This window comes from Onychostoma macrolepis, chromosome 21, assembly GCF_012432095.1.
Source record: "Onychostoma macrolepis isolate SWU-2019 chromosome 21, ASM1243209v1, whole genome shotgun sequence".
NCBI classification, from domain to species: Eukaryota; Metazoa; Chordata; class Actinopteri; order Cypriniformes; family Cyprinidae; genus Onychostoma; species Onychostoma macrolepis.
This window is the reverse complement of record NC_081175.1, coordinates 20,505,465-20,527,525: the sequence shown is the minus strand read 5'-3', so window position 1 is coordinate 20,527,525 and position 22,061 is coordinate 20,505,465. Positions and strand designations below refer to the sequence as shown.

The 22,061-nt window shown below is 38.0% G+C and overlaps 2 protein-coding genes across 25 annotated transcripts in view; both read right to left on the bottom strand.

Annotated features, from left to right (window-relative positions):
* cacna1bb (calcium channel, voltage-dependent, N type, alpha 1B subunit, b) overlaps positions 1-15,797 on the bottom strand; it is a 126,337-nt gene extending 110,540 nt beyond the window's left edge. For 11 of the 12 annotated variants that reach the window (XM_058759179.1, XM_058759178.1, XM_058759185.1 and 8 more), the window contains exons 1-3: positions 15,050-15,797; positions 12,151-12,257; positions 9,282-9,421 (exon numbers count right to left, since the gene is read on the bottom strand). In XM_058759179.1, coding sequence (XP_058615162.1) covers positions 9,282-9,421; positions 12,151-12,257; positions 15,050-15,311 — 509 coding nt within the window. In that variant the 5' untranslated portion in view covers positions 15,312-15,797. The remainder of the gene's footprint in view (positions 1-9,281; positions 9,422-12,150; positions 12,258-15,049) is intronic. The other variant, XM_058759180.1, reaches the window with a different exon arrangement.
* A 4,531-nt stretch (positions 15,798-20,328) lies between these two features.
* Positions 20,329-22,061, bottom strand: part of ehmt1b (euchromatic histone-lysine N-methyltransferase 1b) — a 37,226-nt gene continuing 35,493 nt past the window's right edge. For all 13 annotated transcript variants that reach the window (XM_058759196.1, XM_058759199.1, XM_058759200.1 and 10 more), the window contains one exon: positions 20,329-21,924. In XM_058759196.1, coding sequence (XP_058615179.1) covers positions 21,741-21,924 — 184 coding nt within the window. In that variant the 3' untranslated portion in view covers positions 20,329-21,740. The remainder of the gene's footprint in view (positions 21,925-22,061) is intronic.

The window sequence follows — 22,061 nt, the reverse complement described above, 5'->3', positions numbered from 1 at the left end:
CAGACCTGAACATACCTATTATTTGACACATGGTATTGACTGGAGATTGAACTAAATCCTTAAGTAAAGCCCTTTGAGGAAAAACAAATGCCTGGAGGAGAAATGCAAATAGACTGAAAACAGAGAGGAGAAGCTGTGAGATTACAGCACAAATGTGACCCTGGACCTCAAAACCAGTCATAAGTAGCACGGTTGTGCTTGTAGCAACAGGCAAAAATACACTGCATGGGTCAAAATTAATTATTTTTCTTTTATGCCAAAAATCATTAGGATATGAAGTAAAGATCATGTTCTATGAAGATATTTAAAATGTAAATTTCCTACCGTAAATTTTTGATTAGTAATATGCATTGCTAAGAACTTAATTTGGACAACTTTAAAGGCGATTTTCACAATATTTTTATTTTTTGCAACCTCAGATCCCAGATTTTCAAATAGATGCATCTCAGCCAAATAATATCCTATCCTAACAAATCATACATCAATGGCTCATTTATTCAGATTTCAGATGATTCAAAAAATTGACCCTTATGACTGGTTTTGTGGTCCAGGGTTACAAATAGTTTTCAAGTGAAGCCGAAACCCTTCTGCACCCTGCTGTGGAGAGGCAGAGAAAAGGAACATGCACCAGGCCTGCAGCCTCCCGCCATATCAAATGCCAGTCAAAACTGCCTTTCTCATGGCCTGGGAGCATTGTGCTTCCAAAAAAGACACGTGTCAAGGGACATCATAGGAAGATGTTACTGTACTTTTCTTTTTATTAAATGTTACCACACTACTGTTTTCACTTTACTGTGCTCTTTCTGCTGAGTGTCTTAAGGGTCTAGATTCACAGTTGGAAACATACGGCTGGCATCAGGCAAGAGAGATATGAAGCATAGCGATGATAAAAGAACACAATAGGTGAGAAGTACAGTCAAAGAGAGCAGAGAAAGAGAGAGAGAGAGAGAGAGAGAGAAACATTCCCAGAGGGCTTCACTTGATAGAGGAACGGCTGGGACAAGCTGCTACCTTCCTGCAACAGTTTAAAAATCCACACTGTGCATCACTGATCAACACGCAGTGAGGAAACCAAAAATATGGGGTAATACAACTACAAAAGCAAAGTTTGTCAAGACATATGTTGGCTAGACAAAGCCTTACTCGTAGGTTTGGGGGGGTGGGGGTGGGGGGGATGAAAAGACTTGAAAATTGAACATTTGAAGGCCTTAAGGAATGAGAAAACAATAGAATGACAAACGGATGGATGGATGGACGGATGGACGGACGGATGGATAGAACATCAGACAGAATGACAGACGGATAGAATGTCAGACAGAATGATAGAATGATATTGACAGTATGACAGAACAACAGACAAAATAATACAATGATAGACTGAACAACACAGAAGAAGACATGGTGACATAAGAACGACAGAGAATGGTAGAACTACCAACAGAACAACTGACAAAATGATAGAATGACTGGATGACCGACAGATTGATAGCTACATAGTGTACACCTTTGGTACTCCGATTCATTGTTTTTATTTTGTTTGTTTGTTTTTTTTACAAGAGTGTAGAATTTGAAAGTAGGCCAATTCAATCTCTTTAAAGACTTGCTCAAAAACACTGACTTGGTTATGAGTGAAACGTCTTTAAAACACATACACACGCATTTTAATAACCTTCAAAGTGTAAGCAGGACCTGCTGTTGTCTGTCTGCGCAACAAGAGACATTGGCACACGTTCAAATGGTACTCCATTATGAATCTCTTTGACTCCGGCACAAACAAAGCAAGGCCAGGTCCCTACCACTTTGAAGCCACTCATTGTCTCGCTGTATCCAAAACACATGAAAGACAGCAGAATTGAACACGACTCTTTGAAGTCAGCACTTTGTGTTCCTGGATAAGCGGCCTCAGCCCTGATCGGAGTCCTGAATATTCTGAGTGGGATAAAGAACCAAGAACAAGCACAGACTATGCCATCAACTCAACCCGCTCAGTCTCAACCTGCGAGGAAGAGTTGACGTCAACACGGACAGATGTGAGATAGACAGAGATAACATGGAAACATCCACTCTACCAGGCCCTGGAGCTGTAAAACAAGCTAATTAAAGAAGCCAAACAATCATCGTTAAGGCAAAGGTAGCTAATAGTACTAGCGTGCTGCTTGGGCCTTGGGTGCTGTCAGGACGATTAATGCCATTTTTAAATGACTTCCACAAAGACATCACAGCGGTATTAAAGGTCAGATGAGGTCAACCGCGGCTTTGGTTGTTACTTACTGGCTGAATGTTCAACCGCCTGTGACCACAGAAAGGGGGAGGTGGGCTTGTAACCATGGTAACAAGCTGAGGAAAAGCATCCACTGTAGATACTGGAGTACCAGGTTTCTGAACTGAACTAGAGAGGAACCTATTTGACCCGAGGGTTCGTTTGGATTGGCTCAAATGAACTTGTGTTGACCAATGAGGATTTTGCCATCGGCGTAACATTCCATCAAGCGTAACATTCTGCCCATTCAGAGCAAGGTAAATCAAAGTGCTAACACACATACCAATAGAAAGCAGATGTAATGCTATTTTATTTTTCTCAATCTCTTTCTCATGATATTGCATTGATTCTTTTTTATTTTATTTTGCATGCATATCTTTTCCAACGGTTTAAGTACAGAATTTGGCTAAATGAGTACAAAAGAAATAGAAATTTGATATAGCTGGGAATCTATCATGTTTGCCTCAGTTTAAATCACAATACAATTACATTATTGTGATAATACATTGTATCAAATTGATGTACATTGATAATGCATAAATTATATATAAAAAAATTGCAATACAAAGCCCTAACCTGGGGGCTTTCTGCCACTATTATTGACAAAGAAAGTAGAGAAAAGACAGGAAATTAGTGAGAAATGGGATCAGGAGGTATCACTGGATTGATTCAAAGCTGTACGAGCAACAAAATGCTACACTTCTAATGCTAGGGGCACTACATAGGGATCCTGTGAATCAGTTGTAAAGGTGACCAAACTTCAAAATAAATAATATTTTTGTGTTTCACCTAGGCCCTATACAGTGCTAAATTTGTGAATTTCGAGGTCCTGGAACAAAACGGAGCATTCAGCCGATCACACTGGTGGGCCAGCTTAAGTGCTTAACAGTGTGCATCAGTTGCTTTTATTAGGGTTCGTACATAAAAAACCGGAAAAAAACATGAAATTTTGAAAGCAATTTCCAGGCCTGAAAAAAAATAAAAAAAATAAAAAATAAATGGAATTTTATTTCACAAATCTCTGTAATAGAGTCATAATTAATCCTGTCCAGAATTTCATGGGGGATTGTGTGTATATCACATAGTTTTACCCCCCGCAGCTTTCAAGTTTATAATGAGGGAAATTCCTGCAAACATTTATTCAATATAGCAAGTAGGTTATATGAGTAAATAAATCCACAAAAACTAGCAGATTAAATCAGTCATTTGAAAACAGCGTGAGTGATTCAGCTGGACCGTGTCTTCTCTCTTTCACTCTCTCAAAGCGGCTTCACATCAGTGCATCTCGCCTGCAATACAACGAGCTGCTGCACACTGTCGCTGATCCAACACTTTCGCTCGCATTTCAGGACAGTTGATAGAATTGTCACTTGCTTAATCGGGTCATTGTTGCATCGTCACAAAACTGCACGTCTTTTTAAGCCAATCGGTACTCGCATGTTCCGGAGGCGGTTTCGAGGCTGAGCGCTCACAGTCACATCCAAAGCCACGCAACACACACAAAATTACGCAAAAATGGCCATCCTGGCGAGTATCCAGGTTTTTTCTTAAGTAAATGTGAACAGTTGAGAAAGAAAACGTGTATAGGCTATTGGATCCGTGCGTTATGTCTTGTGAGAGCAGAGAAATTCAAATGTCGCGTCTTTTGCGCGCTCAGGTTCTTTATTTCAAATGTAGATGTGCCGCAAGTGCGGCCATTTATAGAGGATTTTTCATATATGCACAATAGGTCAGCACAAACGTCTTTCATATTGGTGCGTGAGGAGGGGGATCCGACACAATGAGGTGCCGGATCCGGATCCGGCTTGTTCCGGCACAAATTAAGCCCTGGTCCTATATAAAATAAAAGCAAAGCAAAAACTAAACTAAACTAAATCATGAAACAAAACTAAAACACAAAACAAAACTAAACTAAAAGAAAGCAAAAACAAAAAGCAAAAAAACAAACAAAACCGATCTAAAATCACAACTACAAATGGTCTGCTGTTTATTTCCGTCAGAAGACTACTCTATCTTCATCTTCTTCCCTTCTCTGCTTTTCTCGCTTTGTTCCTGCTGGACATTGTACTATTGATCTGAACCTCAGAGTGGGGAGGGGAGGAGATTTATTCTCCTATTAGAGGCTTTTGCTGTGTGATGGCTGTAGATTAAAGGTCTGCTGCTGCCCAGAGCAACACCGTTACACCGGCCTATTCATTAAACAACTGAATATTGAGTTAAGTCAGGGTTAGGCCAGCTCGGGTTGACACTTACTGAGAAATGGAACGGAGAGGAGAGAAAAGGAATGGGCAAACATCACATCCTTTATTCTTCTGATGTGGAAACCACTGCACACACCCATGCACACATATACATGCACTCTAGTGTCAAATAACTGATATTACTTGATCTAGAAAATCTATAGTGTGCTGTGTTATTTGATCTCTGTGTCTGTCAAATTCACAGCAAGCTCTGAAACACTGTGTTTATTACCAAACCTAATGAAGCGACTCTGTAATTCAGCATGCTCCATGTCTCAACTCAAACCTGCCTCTACGGACAGGAAGGTGACTAACTTGATCAGATTCAATATCAGGATGTATTACTAAAGAAATTGGAAAAACATTGATGACTTATCTTGCACTACACAGATTTTTTGTCCACACAAATGCTGTCTGGAATGATGGACAAGCCCTTTAACAAAACACAAAATACACAATACACAAGTCTCAAGTTCAAATCACAAAGATTGTAATGTAATTCACTAAGAAACCGAGTACATTCACAATTGTATGTCAGTTGTCGTGAAATTGACAGACGTGGCCTTTCGATATCTGGCGTCTGCATTTTTCCCATTTGTACAATCTGGCTCATTTTAACTGTCTCTCTTTTTTAAAAAAAGAGGTGATGTCCTTTCCATCACTTCTGCCAAGGCAGCGTCTCATGGCTCTGTATGTCGCCCATTAAAAGTATCATCCTCACGATGATGACTGTGTTTCCAGTAGGAGCTTAACAATCATTTAGTATGAATCTAAAAAGACAGCAAAGACACTCCACTGAGATTTCACCTTCAGCCAAGATATCTTTAAATTAATGAGCAGATAAAGTACATGCGACCAGAACTATCATCACAGCATGTGGAAAGACAATGAGATGAAGATAGCCTGATAGCGGAAAGATGAATGGATGAAATGGCAAAAGTACTGTTATAGTGGAAAAAGGTTCTTTAGATCATTAAATGTTCTTCACATTAAAGAAAAAGTTCTGAAAGTTCTTTGGAGAGACCCAAAATGTTTTTTTCTCTTTCTGTGAGTGTATATCTATAATATTTCATTTGTTTTTAGATTATAGGTAGATCAGCAGAATTAGGGCATTTTGCGGCACAAACGCCTACTAACAACAAACAATACAGTGGCTTCCAGCAATAACAATCACTGTCAATGTGAACATGGCTTTAGCTAATGGTGCTGGAGCCATTATGATGCATCAGGGAGTGAAATCTGTAGTGTCTCGCAGGAATCGGATCAGAGGAGCAGTGGGCGGCAGATGTGGACGATCACAGTTGAAAAATATAAAAGAACAGAGCATGCCATTGTCTCAAGGCCTAACCGGGTTGCCTGAGGACAGCATGGGCCAGACTGCTGTTGTCGAGGTAACAGTGGCCAAAGCTAATATCAGCACAATGTCTGGGTATGGGAATGGCGATGCCATTTAAAATGAATAAACTGTGAAAAAATAATCTTGTTTTGCTAATCTGCATAAAACAACGACTGTTAGACCAAGCAAAAGCCTCTGCCAACTGTTTATAATGCCTGTGGATGTTACAAACATGCCAAAAAAGGGTAAGAGGTAGGGCTGCACACTTAATCGAAAAACCAAAATCACAAAGGCTGCAGTATTCATGCTGTGCGTTTTAGAGTGATTATTATCTAGCTCTATTTTGAAGTAAACGCTGCTTCACACAAACTCCATCTCTGCATCTGCACTGAGTTTGCGTCGCTTTAATGTGCATTTGGAAATGCAACATGTGCCAATCATCTTCCCATAATAAGTGCTTATGAACCAAACAGATGCTTCTAAGGGGTCTTGAAAGGCATGTTTTAAATTAGTTTATGTTTCCTGAGGTGCATTTATAATCTTAGTATGTTATTTTCATCAAAAATGGCTATAATGTATAGAAATAAATAGTTCTACCCTGAAATTAGCCCTCTGATTTGAACACTCTATTGGAAGGGGTATGTTTGCTTTGAGATTGTAATGTAAACTCCCACTGCTAAGATTGGCTAACAAATCGTGCAGCCCTTAGTGGTAAACCTAATTTGGCTAGGGCCCAGTCAGCAAATCAGTACTGGACAAACACCTCATTAATATTCATACGCCAGTCTGATAAGGTTTAAATACATCTCACAAAGTTTCAGATCTCCAACTAAATCGCGATCCCCAAAACCCATCTATATCCATTCTATGCTGTCGCTCTCTTCTTCTTTCTTTTAAAATGATCACAGTCTATCATTCTCCTCTAACTCCGTCTGCTTTTAATCCCTGCCCATCTTTGATTTATCTGTCAAGACCATTTTCAGAATGGCCATTATCTGCTCCATAAATCCACAGTCTCTGAAAGTGTAATTTGAAGCTTGACAAACATAAACTGTGGACTGAAACTGACCACAATATAAAGAGCCACCTGGAGATAAACAATGCAATTGCACTACAGTTACAAATCTGACAGCAAAACCTGGTCCCTTTTAAAGGGATAGATACCCCAAATGAAATTTTCATGCATAATATTTTTGTGTGTTCCTTGCACACACAAAAAAAGAAGAAGAAAGTAACAATATGGAGGTAAAATATTCACAAACTGAGAGCAGCTTACATATAAAAATGTTGATACAAGCATAGTGTCAGTCACTGAGTATTAGACATGTGAGATGAGAACTGCTAATCGTCTCTGTGAAATTAATTTGCCACATTTAAATGTGTGCCTATATTACAAGTCTATTACTATTGAGTGGAGACTTGAAACATTTAATTTACTCTACTTCATCATCTTGGGCAGCACATAGATAGCAGCTCGGCATCGGTGATCTAGACAGCAGGAGAGAGATTGCACCTCAGCAGTGCACTGGCTCATAGCACAGCTTCACACAGGTATGCAAGTTAAAAACTTCCCTCTCGCCTCCTGAAACACCTAGAAACACTGAACCATGAATATTTCACCACTTAAAAACTGAATGATAAGTAAGCAAGTAAAACTGAGCAACTTTTTCTTGCTGCATTTCATCACAAAATCCCCTGGATTTTATTCACTAACCAATAGCAATCCAGCTTATCCAGACATTAAATGTGCTGAAATAGCACAAATACTGCACATAAATTTGGGCTCATTATAGCTTGCACCTTATCCTCAAAACTTAGCACTGTGTGTGCCCAGTGCTATTAGCATTGAGCTCTTACCAAAACAGAAATTAGGTAAAAAAAACAAACCCAAACCTGCATGAAACCCATTACTGAATGCAGTACGGTATTACTTTCAATATCATAAAAAGTGGTAATTATTTGGGACATTCACTGGAAAAAGCCTGAGTGCATTACAAAAGTTATATAAATATGAAAATGGAAAAAATATGAAACCAAGTTGACACTACCGTTCAATAGTTTGTAACGGACTTTTTAAAAATCTTATGACAAACTAATGAATGGTAGTGTCAACTTGGGTTCATATTTGCCATTTTCATATTTAACTTTTGTAATGCACTGGATGCTCCCTAAGGTTGCACTGATTTTATCATAAATACAGTAAAGCAGTAATATTGTGAAATATTGCAACTTAAAATAACAAAATGTCACATTTAAAATATTATTTTAATATATTTAACAATGTAATTGATTAATGTGATTCATAGCAGCCATTACTCCAGTTTCAGTGTCACATGATCCTTCAGAAATCATTCTAATATGCTGATTGAGTGCTCAAGAAAAATGTATTATTAAAAATATTAAGTAAAAATATTGCTAATGTTGATTACAGTTGTGCTGCTTAATATTTTTGTGGAAACTGTGATAATTGTACTGATTCACAACTTTGAAACGGTAGTGTAGTAAGTTCTTTCTTTATAAATGTTTCAACAATGAATTTGGACACGTAAAAGAAAATGGTCTAATCTAAAAAAAAAAAAAAAAAGAAGAGCTTTCTCCGTTTCACTACTGGGGGGGAAAAAAGAGAAAAGCAGTAAAGTTCACCTGTACTAGAAATAACTGCTGATTAGAAAAACTCAGAAGAACTCTGTAATTCTGCAATAACAGGAAATTTTAGACTTTACTCAACAGCAAAACCCCTATTCGGACAGGACTAGTTTTCCCTGAACAGGTCAGATAAATTTGTGTTTCACAGACCAACTTCATTTGAATCCTGTCACACAAAAAAACAACAACAAAAAAAAAACAGCGGTCCCCTTTAGAAATCGAATCGTGTCCAGATAGGAATATCTGTAAGCACAGCATATTTTTCACAACAGCTCCCCCTCATTTATTTTGACCTTTGTCAAATACCGTAGCTAAAGCCAAATCTTATTGTGCTACCTGGTGCATCCCATCTGACGTAAAGATAATGAAATCCTCCCATTAATTATACACAAGGTTTTAATTGCCTCACATATATACTTAATGTTTCAGGATGACCTTCCATAATACCCACATCCAAAAAGACACTCCTATTCCTACCTAAAAAAAAAAAAACTACAGACAATTGCAAACAGCGTACGCAATCTGAGGCATGTAACTCAAACATCATTTGGAAAAGGAATCCCGCACGAATACTGCTAAAGAGCTCCAATATCTGAAAACTCTCAACTTTTTTTTTTAGGAGTACAAGATCGGCCAGAGGGCAATGTTTACACAGATACAGAAGGGGACCAGACAAGAACACTTTGTAACAGGCACTTTCACAAAGACACAAATCCGATCCCTTACTTTCCTGAAGACATAGAACACACACATATGCATCCATTTGAAACCGTTTCTGCCTCCCCAGCTGTGGACTCACCCTGTCAGAACGACCACGAAGTCCATTACGTTCCAGCCGTTGCGTAGGTAAGAGTCTTTGTGAAACACAAAGCCCAAGGCGATGATCTTAATGCCGGCCTCGAAACAGAATATTCCGATAAAGTAGGGCTCTGTGTCGTCCTGCAGGAAGAGAGAGCAAAAAGAAGGATAACTTGTTTTTGTGCATTTGAAAGAAGAGAGCGCCTATTGATGCATGGAAGAAAGACAGAAAGCAGAATAGCGAATATAGGTTGAAGATTTTCGCTTTTTTGCACATCACACATAGAATGTCAAGATGCATGGGTTTGTGCTGTGATGGGGAAGGCAGAGATGTGACATGATGCAAAAATCACGCTCTATGTGATTGAAAAGATGTTATTATTAAACAGACTATCATTATATTATATATATTTTCCCCCAATAATAATATATTTAAAAATGTTTCGGATGCTGTTAGTACCAGAACATTACATCTCAGAGGAAAAAAAAGTCTCAAAATTCTGAAACCAAGTGAAACTGGAAAAAAAAAAAAATCCAAGTATGTGTCATGGAATCTGTTAGATGAATGTACTTAAAGAGAATCAGTCCTGACTACAGCATGTCACATTGCTTTTGAACTCATTCCCATTAATGTCACCAGAGCCCTGCGGCTCTACAGGCACTTACACCGGACTAACCTCTCCAGTGCTCTGCTCTCAGAAATCCCTCCCACTTTATGAGTGCAATTATCAACCCCACTTGCAAATAAGTCTTCTTATAGTTCTTTTTTGATGGAAACCTTGCCCTAGCAATATAATTATTTACGACAGTCTTCAATAACAACAGCATGATGCCGTTTTATGATTACAGCTTGATACAGCAAGGAAAACACTGCAGTGTTAAAGCTCTCTACTATCTGTAAAAATAACTGTGCCTTCAGTAATGCATTACATAATATTTCATTATCAAACACAAAAATAATTAAACAAACAAAAACTAAATTTGTGTCGAACACTCCCTTAAGGTGCCCAAAGTTAAGTCAAACTCTATTGGTGTATATTTTCTCAATAATAGTCCAATTATCGCTGTGGTGCTAGACAGCACCTGTCGTGTTGTCTCTATGAAACCACTTGGCAAAAATGTGCTTGCGGGAGCAGATGTGAGGTTTTGCATAACGGATGATTTATGGGAGCGGAGAAATGAGTGAGCGTGGTGGCAGACAGCATATTTCAATCTATTATGTATAGATCCATAGAGCTTATTAAAAATTAACATCCTGTCTGTAGTGTTTGGGTATCAGGGGGGCCAGTGTAGCTCTGCAACAGGTAGGAGATTGGTTGCGTCGCAGTGATAACCAGACAAGCTGTTGATGAATTTGACAGGTTGAGGTTGAACCCTTGCTACAGGGAACAATGAAAACTGCAATAACTCTTCAGTTAAGGACTGCCTCGGTCTCAAATCACACACAGGTCCTTAAAGGAACAGTTCACCCCAATATGAATATTCTGTCCTTATTTATTCACCCTCGTAAAGTCATTTCAAACCCATTTGACTTCCATGGAAATGTGTAAAAACGTCCATACTGCTCCTTTCCGTCATTCCACATATTCTTTTTTTTTTTTTTGAATATTCCACACATGTGTGTGTGTATACATATTTGTATATAAGTTTAACAAGATTTTAAGAAATTAATTCTTTTATTCAGAAAGGATTCATTGAACTCACTAAAATGACAGTAAATACTTTTATATTGATTTCTATTTAAAATAAATGCCGTTTCCAACATAAATGTTTCAAATAAGCATAATTAATTTAGTTAGTTAGTTAGTTAGAAGTTGAAGGGTGGTCAGCACCAATAGCCTCGACATATAGCAGAGCTGCACTTCGGCGTCCCGAGTTCGAGTCCTGGCTCGTGAACCTTTCCTGATCCCCACCCCCCCATCTCTCTCCCACTTTGCTTCCTGTCTAATCACTGTCCTATCATAATAAGGCAAAAATGCCAAAAATAATAAAATAAAAAACGTGAAATAAATTGTCAGGGAAAAAAAGAAAAAGAAATACATTCACCATGAAAAAGAGCATCATAAACATACTTTTTGTGTTCCATAACCCATAAACCCTATACAACTACACAATAAGAATAAGATGATGTATTTTTAGCATTAGGGAGTTGTTTTCGAGAGGACCCATTGACCTTATAGGCACATGCTGTTCTCCTTTCTGTGATTGCAGCACTCCTCCAGGGAGTGTGGAATCCAACATCACCGCCTGCATATTCAGCTTCACAAAGAGACTATTACCACCTTAATCCGCCAACATGTCCGGTTCCTAGTTTAATTGTGCAACAGCACACTTTGAAGCCACTTCCTTATATCATTTTGACTCAACAGGCACAACTGCAAGTGGGGGAATAAGAGCAAGGCAGTGGATCAAAGCTTGCTCTGTATGGGTTAAGGTCGGATCATGGAGAAGCAGCGTTATGCACACATTCGTCAATGGTTCCCAGCAGGCAGGGTTTTAATGAGACAGAGACGTGGCTCCTGTGTGGAGTGCTTGGGTGGTTCTCAGTGGCTCTGGATGGGAAATCTGAGAGTGGGATAACAGCCTCCGCTCCAACAGGCTCAACGATCACCCACGCCAACCAGTGCAAGACCGCTAAAATGATCAATCAATATACTCCAGCGGGGATGTCGGGTGTGTGGGCGGAAAGAAAAGCAAGCCAAATACACAGTTATCTCTCACTTGCTCTGCTTTTCGCAGAACGCATTGTCATTGCTGTTTCTCTCTCCTGAGATATATGGTTGCAGTCTTATTCAGTAAAAAATGTGAAACATGTGAAACCTTAATAATCAAGAGTGAATGATGAGAAAACAGAGAATTCTGATGCTCACCAGGCGTTCAGACATGGGGGTCTTGTCCATGGCAGGGAGATGCTGTTCGAGGGCCAGTACGATGCAGTTGGCAATGATGGTAGTGAGGATCAGGTACTCAAATGGAGTGGATGAGTCAAGGAAAAACACAGGAATAACAATACAAACAACAAACATAAATTCAAAAACATTTTGCAGAGTTAGACATATCAATAACCCAATGTACATTTGACAGGAATTGTGCTGATATGTGCTTTTAAATACTGGCTTAAAGGGACAGAGCACCAAAAAATATCATTATTCACCCTAATGTCATTCCAAACCTAACATTCTTTAAAATATCTTCCATGCAATGATAGTGTGCTCCAGCCATGACGTCAAAACCCACAAAAATTCACCATGGGTTTCCTATAATAGGGCTTTCAATTCATAAATAAAGTAAGGTCTGTGGTAAAAATAACCTGACAATACTTGAACATTTATTGTACAATGTAAACTGCACACACTCACACCCCAAACATTCTTATTTAGTTAGTTATTACAAACATACATTTTTAAAAAAATTAAATAACTTCGTTTTCAGTATGAATTGTGTAATTTACATTGTAGAGCAAAACATCCAAGTATCATCAATTTATACAGACCTCGTTTTACTCATGAACTGAAAAACTGTGCGAAAAAGTATGTCCAAACCAATAGCATTCATGGAAGGCAAAATGTACATAGATGACCCACTTGACCCCATGAGGCCACGGGAGAGGATTTGTGCAGGTCAGGTGACAGTACCATTATGGTGGACATAGTACATATGAATTTCATACATACTACCCATATTATAGAACATACTTTTTAACAGACACGAAGTATGTTATAAACCAAACTAGACAGTATGCGATTTTGTACGCAACTTATGTGTTTTAAAATCAGCTCAAAATATCAAGCATGACATCCTCCAACAGGATGGAATTATATTCTAAATCTATTAAAGCTGTGTCTGTGTCTATCATATATTTTGTGACTTTCTGCAAAATCTGTGAACTCCGATAGCCCAAAATCAGCAGATGAGCTCTGACTTTCAGCAACTAGTGTCAACCCATCCAAACTGCAAATAAAATAAAAAAAAATCAATGCAAAGTCATATAGTCATACAGAATTAGAATGACATGACAAAAGGATTGTGCCATGTAAACACTCAATCACTAAATAATTAGGAGACGAGGACAAAACAGCCCTAGCAGAGCCCAAAACACATAACTCTAAGCTCAATCAAGCAACTGACATTCATCTTTGTGTCCTTAGCATTCCTAGACGACCATGTTCAAACCAGCTAGCAGTAATGCTGAGTGCATTTACACCACCTTGCTCTATGCTGGAAATGACATGCAGAGGTCTGGGCATAAAAGTGAGACAAGCTTTCAACACTGGAACATTGTAGTGCAGAGATCATGATTACCCATTAGACTGGCATGATGCCTTCTCTCTCATCACAGCCATTTGTGCAACCTCATTGCATCTGTGAAATATTTGTGTAAGCCCACCAATATTGTCATTATTAAAATCTTTTTCATCCTTTTTAAAAGAAAAGGCTGCTAACATCTTTATGGATGGTCAGCCATTATACTGCATTCTTAAGACAGGATCCATTTTTCCAATTCGTTTTCCATGCCTATTCCCTACAGCTAGGTCTTTATGGAATCGCCATTCATGGAGGCAACGAATAGGAAAGGAAAGGTCCAATGGCCACTTCAATCACATTCTTGTCACCCCCCTGAGGGATCTCCACATGCTGTAGAAGCCTAATTCTATGAATGCCTGAATTCCATAAAGATGCATTTTAAATGTGCAACAAACTAGAGGAATTTATCAAAAATAAAGGCAGGATATCAGACTGCACAGTGCTTTAAAATTCTAGTAAATGTTGGTAACTGAAACATCAGTGGTGAGATTTCAGGACCCTGGAGAGCGCTACAGCTTTTCACAACCATTGTGTTATAAAATGAATAATTACCTGGGTTCATACATTTGTTCTTGAAGAACCATTTGCTAATGAATATACTAATGATGAATATGCTAATGAACTATTTTTTTGCAGAACTATTGTTATTATTACTACTACTACTCCACTAGTAATAGTAACGTTAGTTAGTAGTGAAGGCAACTGTTTAACATTGCCATTACTGTTACCGCCAAAACATTTCGAAAACCACGTAACCGTTAGTATTTGCCCATTTATAAGCCAGTAACACTGGAAAAATGCAACACACGACCTGCAAATGCTTGTCAGTCTCTGTAAACATACAACCGCTCAGAAACACAGCAAAAACAGTAGTGAATCTTCATCGTTTGACGTTTTAACCGGTTAAATACTGAAACTAAGCAGCGCGTGAAAGTTTCTGTGACTAAACCAAATACATAAATATTCAATAAGGAAGCGCTGTGCCAATTTATGATTGGTTGTCTGTTGCTAATCAATTAGCCGTAATGTTCTTACGCAGCTTGTTTCACACTGTATACATACATTTGGCGGTGGCAAACCCCTTTAGAAACGTTGATTACCGGATGGTTAAAGCTAGTCTGTAAGCCAGGTTTAAAAAATAAAGGGGGAAAAAACCCTTAGCCCAGGGTTAAGTGCAGTATGTAAAGCCCTTTCGAGCGCTTGACTTTCCCACGTTTGACTTAGAAAATAAAAGGCTCATCAGCCAACACCCTGACACGACCACCAGCTGCCAAATGCCATAAAGTGCGTGAACACATGAAAACAAAAGGCATTTCAGTGTCAATCACCATTTCAACACGCAACAGTTCCATATATAAAAGCGTGTATTTATATGCTTTCTAAACAAGAATGAGATCATATGTCGAAGTGGAGATGCCATGAATCTATATCCATTTCGCATAAATCTTGAAGATTAAGGATATGGCCATTCGGTTATTCTTTTGGCGTATTTCCTGAAGACATTGTCCTCACTGAAGATGAACAAAGAGCGGTTGACAGTGAAGCAGTTCTGTTTGGTTTGTTTAGGATTATATAAAGCCATTGTCCTGGCTCTCTGAGCCATCGACTGTTTGTACATTCTTTGACCGCCCGAGGGACCTCCTGCCCGGGCTCCCCCTCTCCCGGCGCCCGCTGGACCTCCATAGCGGGTGGGCAGATCGTCTCCAAAACGAGCCATCCTAGACATGCAGATATCCAACAGGTAAAATCCAAACTGGCATTAAGCAGATGAAGAAGAGTGCACATTACAGTAAAGACATCTGTTACCACTTAGAGTCCCCATCAGTCTATGTGAAGTGAAATAAAAATATAAAAGTCCCTTTCAACCAGCTCCCCGTGCGCCCTCGCCTCACTCCATTGCTCAGAAAATTGCACAAAATAGAAACTTGTCATAGAAATGTCATTCCCGTTGAGTGCATTTCAAACAAAGGAAAATGTGTAACCATCCAATTCGTGCCACATCCATCCAACAACACAACCTGATCCAGCTGACAGGTCACGAAACCAAAATGTGCACCATCACTTACGCGTCATGCTAGACGGAAAAAGCGCGTTGGTGGAATCAAAAGCGCGAATAAAGGTATTCCATATGTACGCACAAACGTTTGTTCTCTTTAGCAATGATTTGCTTTCCGCTTCCACACAACAATTGCACTTGGAGACGCGCACGGTACGAATGGTGCCAAATGAGTGGACGCTGGTGCGCGAGACTCTCACACGTGACGCAAACGGCCCTATAGGCAGGACCACCTGCTGGAGAGCGCGTGAGGGGGAGGGTGTCTTAATTGATCATCAATGAATGATATTTATTTAAAACTGTTCGTCTTATTGTTTGAATAGAGTCCATTCGACTAGAATAAAAGCGCCAAGCAAAAGCTCTTCTTTGTTACTAAATTACTCAATTTGAATCCTAAAAGATTTTTGAATGGTTTATAATAAAATAAAAAAATTATAACTAAAATCAGTGGCATCATTACACAAACGCAAAAGCCAATTGTTGGTTGTCTATTGTTGTCAGTCAGTAAATTATCAAGCTTCATTGTGTGCCTTTGTTTAGTTATTGTACTGCATAATATTCTCGGTCATATATACACATTTTTATAGTTTTGAAGGTTAAGGGGGGAAATGAATAAGATTCTGCATTATCAAAGAAGCAAATTTGTTAGCAATCACAAATATAAGGTCACATTTTGAAATATGCTCCTTAGCTCAGTTAGTCAAATCATGTTGTATCATGTAATTTTGTAATAATAACATTAAATATTTATATATATATATATATATATATATATATATATATATATATATTTTTTATCTAATTATATTTTCTATTCCTTAACACTTACAGAAACCTTTTAAGGTTTATTTTAAAATCTTAATTAAAACATTACAGTTAGAATTACAATAAATGAAAACATTACATTAGCTGGTCTTCATATTTGGTCTCCATATAGGCAAAACGTGACTCCACCCAGGCCATCTCCACCTCTCCAGAGGAGGAAAGATTCTTGAAAGAAAAGGATCCAGCATGTCCAGATGTGAAGCTCAAGGCATTACGGTCAGTAAGTGTGAAGGATTTTCTGTGTGCATGCAGCCAGTCCAGACCCAGAGGCACAAAATCTCATGACAGACTCCAGGCTGTTGAGCTAATCTCTGGATGTGTGGCATACCAGAGCTCCATCCTACAACACCCCAGGGCATTGCAGTGGACAGGATTCAAGACATGCACACACACGTTGCCAAGTGGAAGATATTGTACAAGGGAAATCAGTTTTCAATCGCAGGACTGTTCTTGGACCTCTATATCTTTGAAGTATATTTTCGTGTTGACATGATAACATCAGCATTATGATTTTCTCCTTTTTGCACTACACTGCTCCCAAAAATTATTTAGGCACTTAATCCATACTTTAAGGTCTATAAATATCGCATTGCATTGACTATCAAATTAATTCAATCATATATATATATATATATATATATATATATATATATATATATATATATATACACACACACCAACGTTATGCTCACCACAGTGGAATTTATTTGATCAAAACATTAATTTGCGAAATATTATATACAATTTTAATGTTTTAAAATGTAATTTATTTTTTTGATGACAAAGCTGAATTTTCAGCAGCCATTACTCCAGTCTTCATTGTCATATGATCCTTCAGAAATCATGCTGATTTGATGCTTATGAAACATTTTCTTCATATTATCAGTGCTCAAAACTGTTGCGCTGCCTAATATTTTTGTGGAAACCATGATACACTACCTTTCAAAGGTTTGTGGTAAATAATGTTTTTGGGGGGTGGCGGGGGGTATTTAGCAAGGATGCATTAAATTGATCAAATGTGACAGTAAAGACTTTTTTTTTTTTTTTTAAATATAACAAAATTTCATTATAAATAAATCCTGTTAATTGAAATTTTTATTCTAAGAAATAAATAACTAAATCACAGTTCCCACAAAAATATTGAGCAGCAAAAACTTTTTTGAACATCGATAATAATAATAATAATAATAACTACTATTTATAATTAAGAATAAGCAATAATAATTGACCATCAATTCAGCATATTACAATATATAATGCACTAAATCAGTTAAAAGCAATTTACAATTGAATAAAAATGTTAGTCCTCATTTTTTTTAATTACATGAGGTTTAATATTTTATCTTGCATAATTCAGTTCATTCCAGATATGTTTAAGTGTCCAAATACTTTTTGAGGACACTGTAGTTTACATACATTTCTCTTGTTGAACCTTTAGGCCCCCTAGTGGCTAATAAAATGAATAAAAAATTATCAATTGTGATTTTCAGTGTAAAGTACTCACTATTGACCTTTAACAGCATTGCGCTTTAAATTTACAGCAGACCGTGATAAAGTAGTTAATAAGCCTCAGTGTGGGTTACATTACAAATGACTTTCATTCCCTGCTGCTCACCTCTCCTCCCATGGCACTACCTGCTCTTGACACATTTCATGGGCGCTGATGATATCGGTGTTCCTCAGGTCTTTGGGCCTCACCAGCTCTACCACGGTGTCATATTTGCTACATTCTGCAGTGTTCTGGTCATCTCCGGCTGCTTGGCTCTTTTTGCTGGATGGTTCTGTAAAAGCTGCTCTTCTGTTCCTCTGATTGTCAGGTGGCTCAGAAGACTGAGCCCAGGAACTGAACTCTGTGCCCAGAGTTAACATCCGCCATGTTCCAAGCGTGGCCAATCGGGCGGCTTTATTTTTTGAAATGAGAGATGATAAACAGACTGACTCAAAGAAATCATACACATTACAGGGAAATTAAAGGAGTGAGACAAGTGCATGCTTGGTATAGGGCCAATTTTAAAACCACTTCCTGTATTGTACATTCCATTTTTAGGCTATATAATTCTTACAAAATTAATGTTTAGGATCTATAAGCATTTCTGCACTGTAACAGTTTTCATAATTAGAATTAAAGAATAAAAATAAAATAAAAATAGTTGTAAATAAGGAACAATACATCTTATTATCATAATGAAAATAGATAAATACATATTTAAATACAACTTATTATTTATAAGTTGCTGTTTATATTTATACATTGATTTAAATACAAAAATTTATTTTTTCATTGTATACAGTAATTCTTTAGTAATAAAAAATAAATTATTATTATTATTAATAACATTGAGAATAGGAATGAAAAAGGGTAATGATTTAAAAAAAAAAAAAAAAAAAGCATATTCCTTATTATTGTCATCAAAGTAAACATCACTAAGCAAAAAATCTTTTTTGTTGTTGTTTTTGGAATTTGGGGTGAAATTTATGGAAGCCCATTTCGCCATGGGATAAAAATTAGCACAATTCAGACTTTTTTCCCCCTCACAATTATGAAGTTATCTCTCACAATTCAGAATGTTTTTTCTCGTAATTCTGAAATCTTACAATTCAGACTTTTTTTCCTCAGAATTGAGACTATAAATGCAGAATTGTGAGATAGAAAGTCACAATCACTTTTTTAATTGTTTATCCTTTTTGTGAGATGTAAACCAAGAATTAACAGAAAATAGACAGAATTGTGAGACATCAATTTGAAATTGTGGGATGTAAACTCTGAATTGCAAGGAAAAAAGTCAGAATTGTGATAAAAATAAAAAAAAAACGTCGGAATTACCTTTATTTATTTATTTTTTTATCCCATTCCGGAAACAAGCTTCCATAGTTAATGTAACATGGACATGTTTTTGTGAGATTCGCCCACAAAAAGACATTCGGTCTCAGCTCATCATTTAATGTCACTAAACCTAAATGCCACTAAATGTCACTAAAAGCAAGTTATTTACAGCATCATCTATCATAAAAATAAGTGAAGTCCACTGTGATACAAAAGAATAACAATCCACAACCCAGTTAATGACACAGCAACCTCGGAAGACAAACCCAACGAACATCCTACCATAGATAACAGTGGATTTTCTCTCCTTCCAGTCAGAGTTACGCCGTGTTGAGTTCATCATGGCCCTGTCTACTTGTTAACCTTGTGCAGCTCTATGAATTTCACGATCCGGTTTCTCAGCTGTAGCACAGTGTATCCACAAAGCGTGATCCTCATAATTGTGCTGACCGCTGTAAAAGTGAGACATACTCGGGTTTTAAAGTTTGCAGCTGTGGAATGCGGAAAGGCGGTTTCCTGTCTCATTAGTTAAAAGCCTTTATCGCAAGTCAGAGGGCCTCAATCATCAGCTCGCATTTCATTGGATCAATTACAACCAAGTAACTCAAATAACCAGGAAGAGAATAATCAAACAGTTTATAAAACTAAAAAAAAAACACTTGATATATAATCAAAAGGCTTCCTGCTTTGCATCGCAAAACTCATTTGGTCTCATTTGTGGCCATATGCGTTTAAAGTGTAAAAGAAAACAAAAAAACAGTGACTTATCTGCTTCCTCAAAAAGTGTTATGGGACGAACAGCAGAGATTGTTCATTTCAGATATGCATCGTACTTGATGTTATTTTTGCATAATAGTGACAGAGATGTTTCTCTTTAATTAGTAGTAAATTTATTGAAAAAGAAAAACACAACCAGTAAGATTGTGCATCATGTTTCACTGTCCAGAAATATGTTACAGTTTTCTTTTTTCCCCCCTCAGTTTGCAGTGTTTTGTATCTCTATGTCTGGATTTGCACAAAGGACATGACTACACTATCAACACTTAAAAAGACTGTAATAGTTTCACCATCAACATGAACTTATGGAACAAAATCGATACAGGCTAATTATGTCAAACTACAGTTAGAAAAAGGAGGCCAATTTAAAAATACAACTGAAAAAAAAAAAAAAAAGAAACACTTGCTTCCTCATCGTATTTTACAACTTGTATTCACTTAGTGAGTAATAAAAAAATAAACATAACAAAAACCTTTTTCAGCACCATTTGCGTTTTCCGACACCCAACCGCATTTCATTCCACCAGAGCGAAACGTTCCAGTCCTATTCCTAGAGCACGTGTCTCAAAAGCATGCTAATAGGTTCCATCATTGTGACCGAAAGCACGTACAGAAATATTTTACAGTTTTCATTTGCATTGATGGGGGTGCAAGTAATATGCATTTAACAACAGCCGTGTCTATCCAGGCCTGTAACATGCAGGAAATAACCCATAGGGCTTGTTTTTAGACTCGTCCAGGATCAATTTGCACTTCCAGTGGCGATTCGCCATTAAAACGCATTTATACTCAAGAACTGGGCTGAATATATAGGCCTAAAATGTCCTGTTCAGAGGCCTTTTCATGATTTTGGTAGCACTGGCATGACGTCCTGCGTCTGTGAACCAATCAGAAGACACGCGCGACGGGCGCTAACGTCCAATGACTGCTAGCCTACAGCTCATCTCAAGTTAATTCAGCCCACTGAAGGACTCAGAAAAGGCTACTGGGAAAAAAAACTAAAGAGGTTGGTCTTTGAATACCTTTACATAATTTTCTGCATATTCCGTGAATGTACAAAAACTAAAATCAGAAGAAAAGTAAAAACAAACAGATGCATAAATGAACATTATTTGAAACTCATTTTGGATTTGGGAATCGATCGTTCAGTTTTCGCTGACCTTGACGGGTAAAGTAAAACTTTGAAGAATAAAGTTCATAAAAGATGACAAGAAATGACGCAGAAGTTCGAGTCGGGCAGGAGAACACATTGTGCGACAAGAATAAGGTAGTATTCAAAGGAAACCTGTTGCAAAATCCATTAATCGGCTCAAACAGGTTCAAGAGAAAAAAAAAACTCCACTTTGAGCTCTTTTGATGATGTCAAACAAGATCATGGTCCAAAGGGGCGGCCTGACAATAAAAAACCTATACAAAATGTGCGTACTGAACACCTGAAAAACCAGTCCAGTTGTGCACCTTTCACCTTCAAGACTTTAAACCCCTAAACCGCTTCAACCAATCAGGCTTTCAGACCACCAGAGCTAAAAATGGCACTGTGGGTGTAGCATCAAGTGGCCCGGGTTGGTGACCGGAGCTGATTAGAGATGGCAGAGTTGTGCCTGTGCTGGTGATGGAAGGTGACAGGCTGGTAGAAGTAGGAGAACCGGATGTTTTATGCTAGAAAGATGGGCTTAGCTGGGGCTGGATGGGGTGGACGAGCTGGTATCGGGCAGGGCACTAGGCTGCTGGTCTCCTGGAGTACTGTCTGCCTGTCTCTGAGCGATGGTGGCGGCTGAGTGCTTGCATTTGGATGAGCCACACTGGCAGCTGAACAGCTTCCCTTTTACGTCCCAGAAGTGATCACCGTAATCAAACCTGAGAAAGGGAGAGAAATTCTAATTTTCTGTTCTAATGAAAAATAAATGAGCATCAATGAATGCTTTCGTGAAGTGCATGATGGGAAACTAACATATGGAGTCAATCTAAATTGAGAATTAGCAAGTAAATGGATA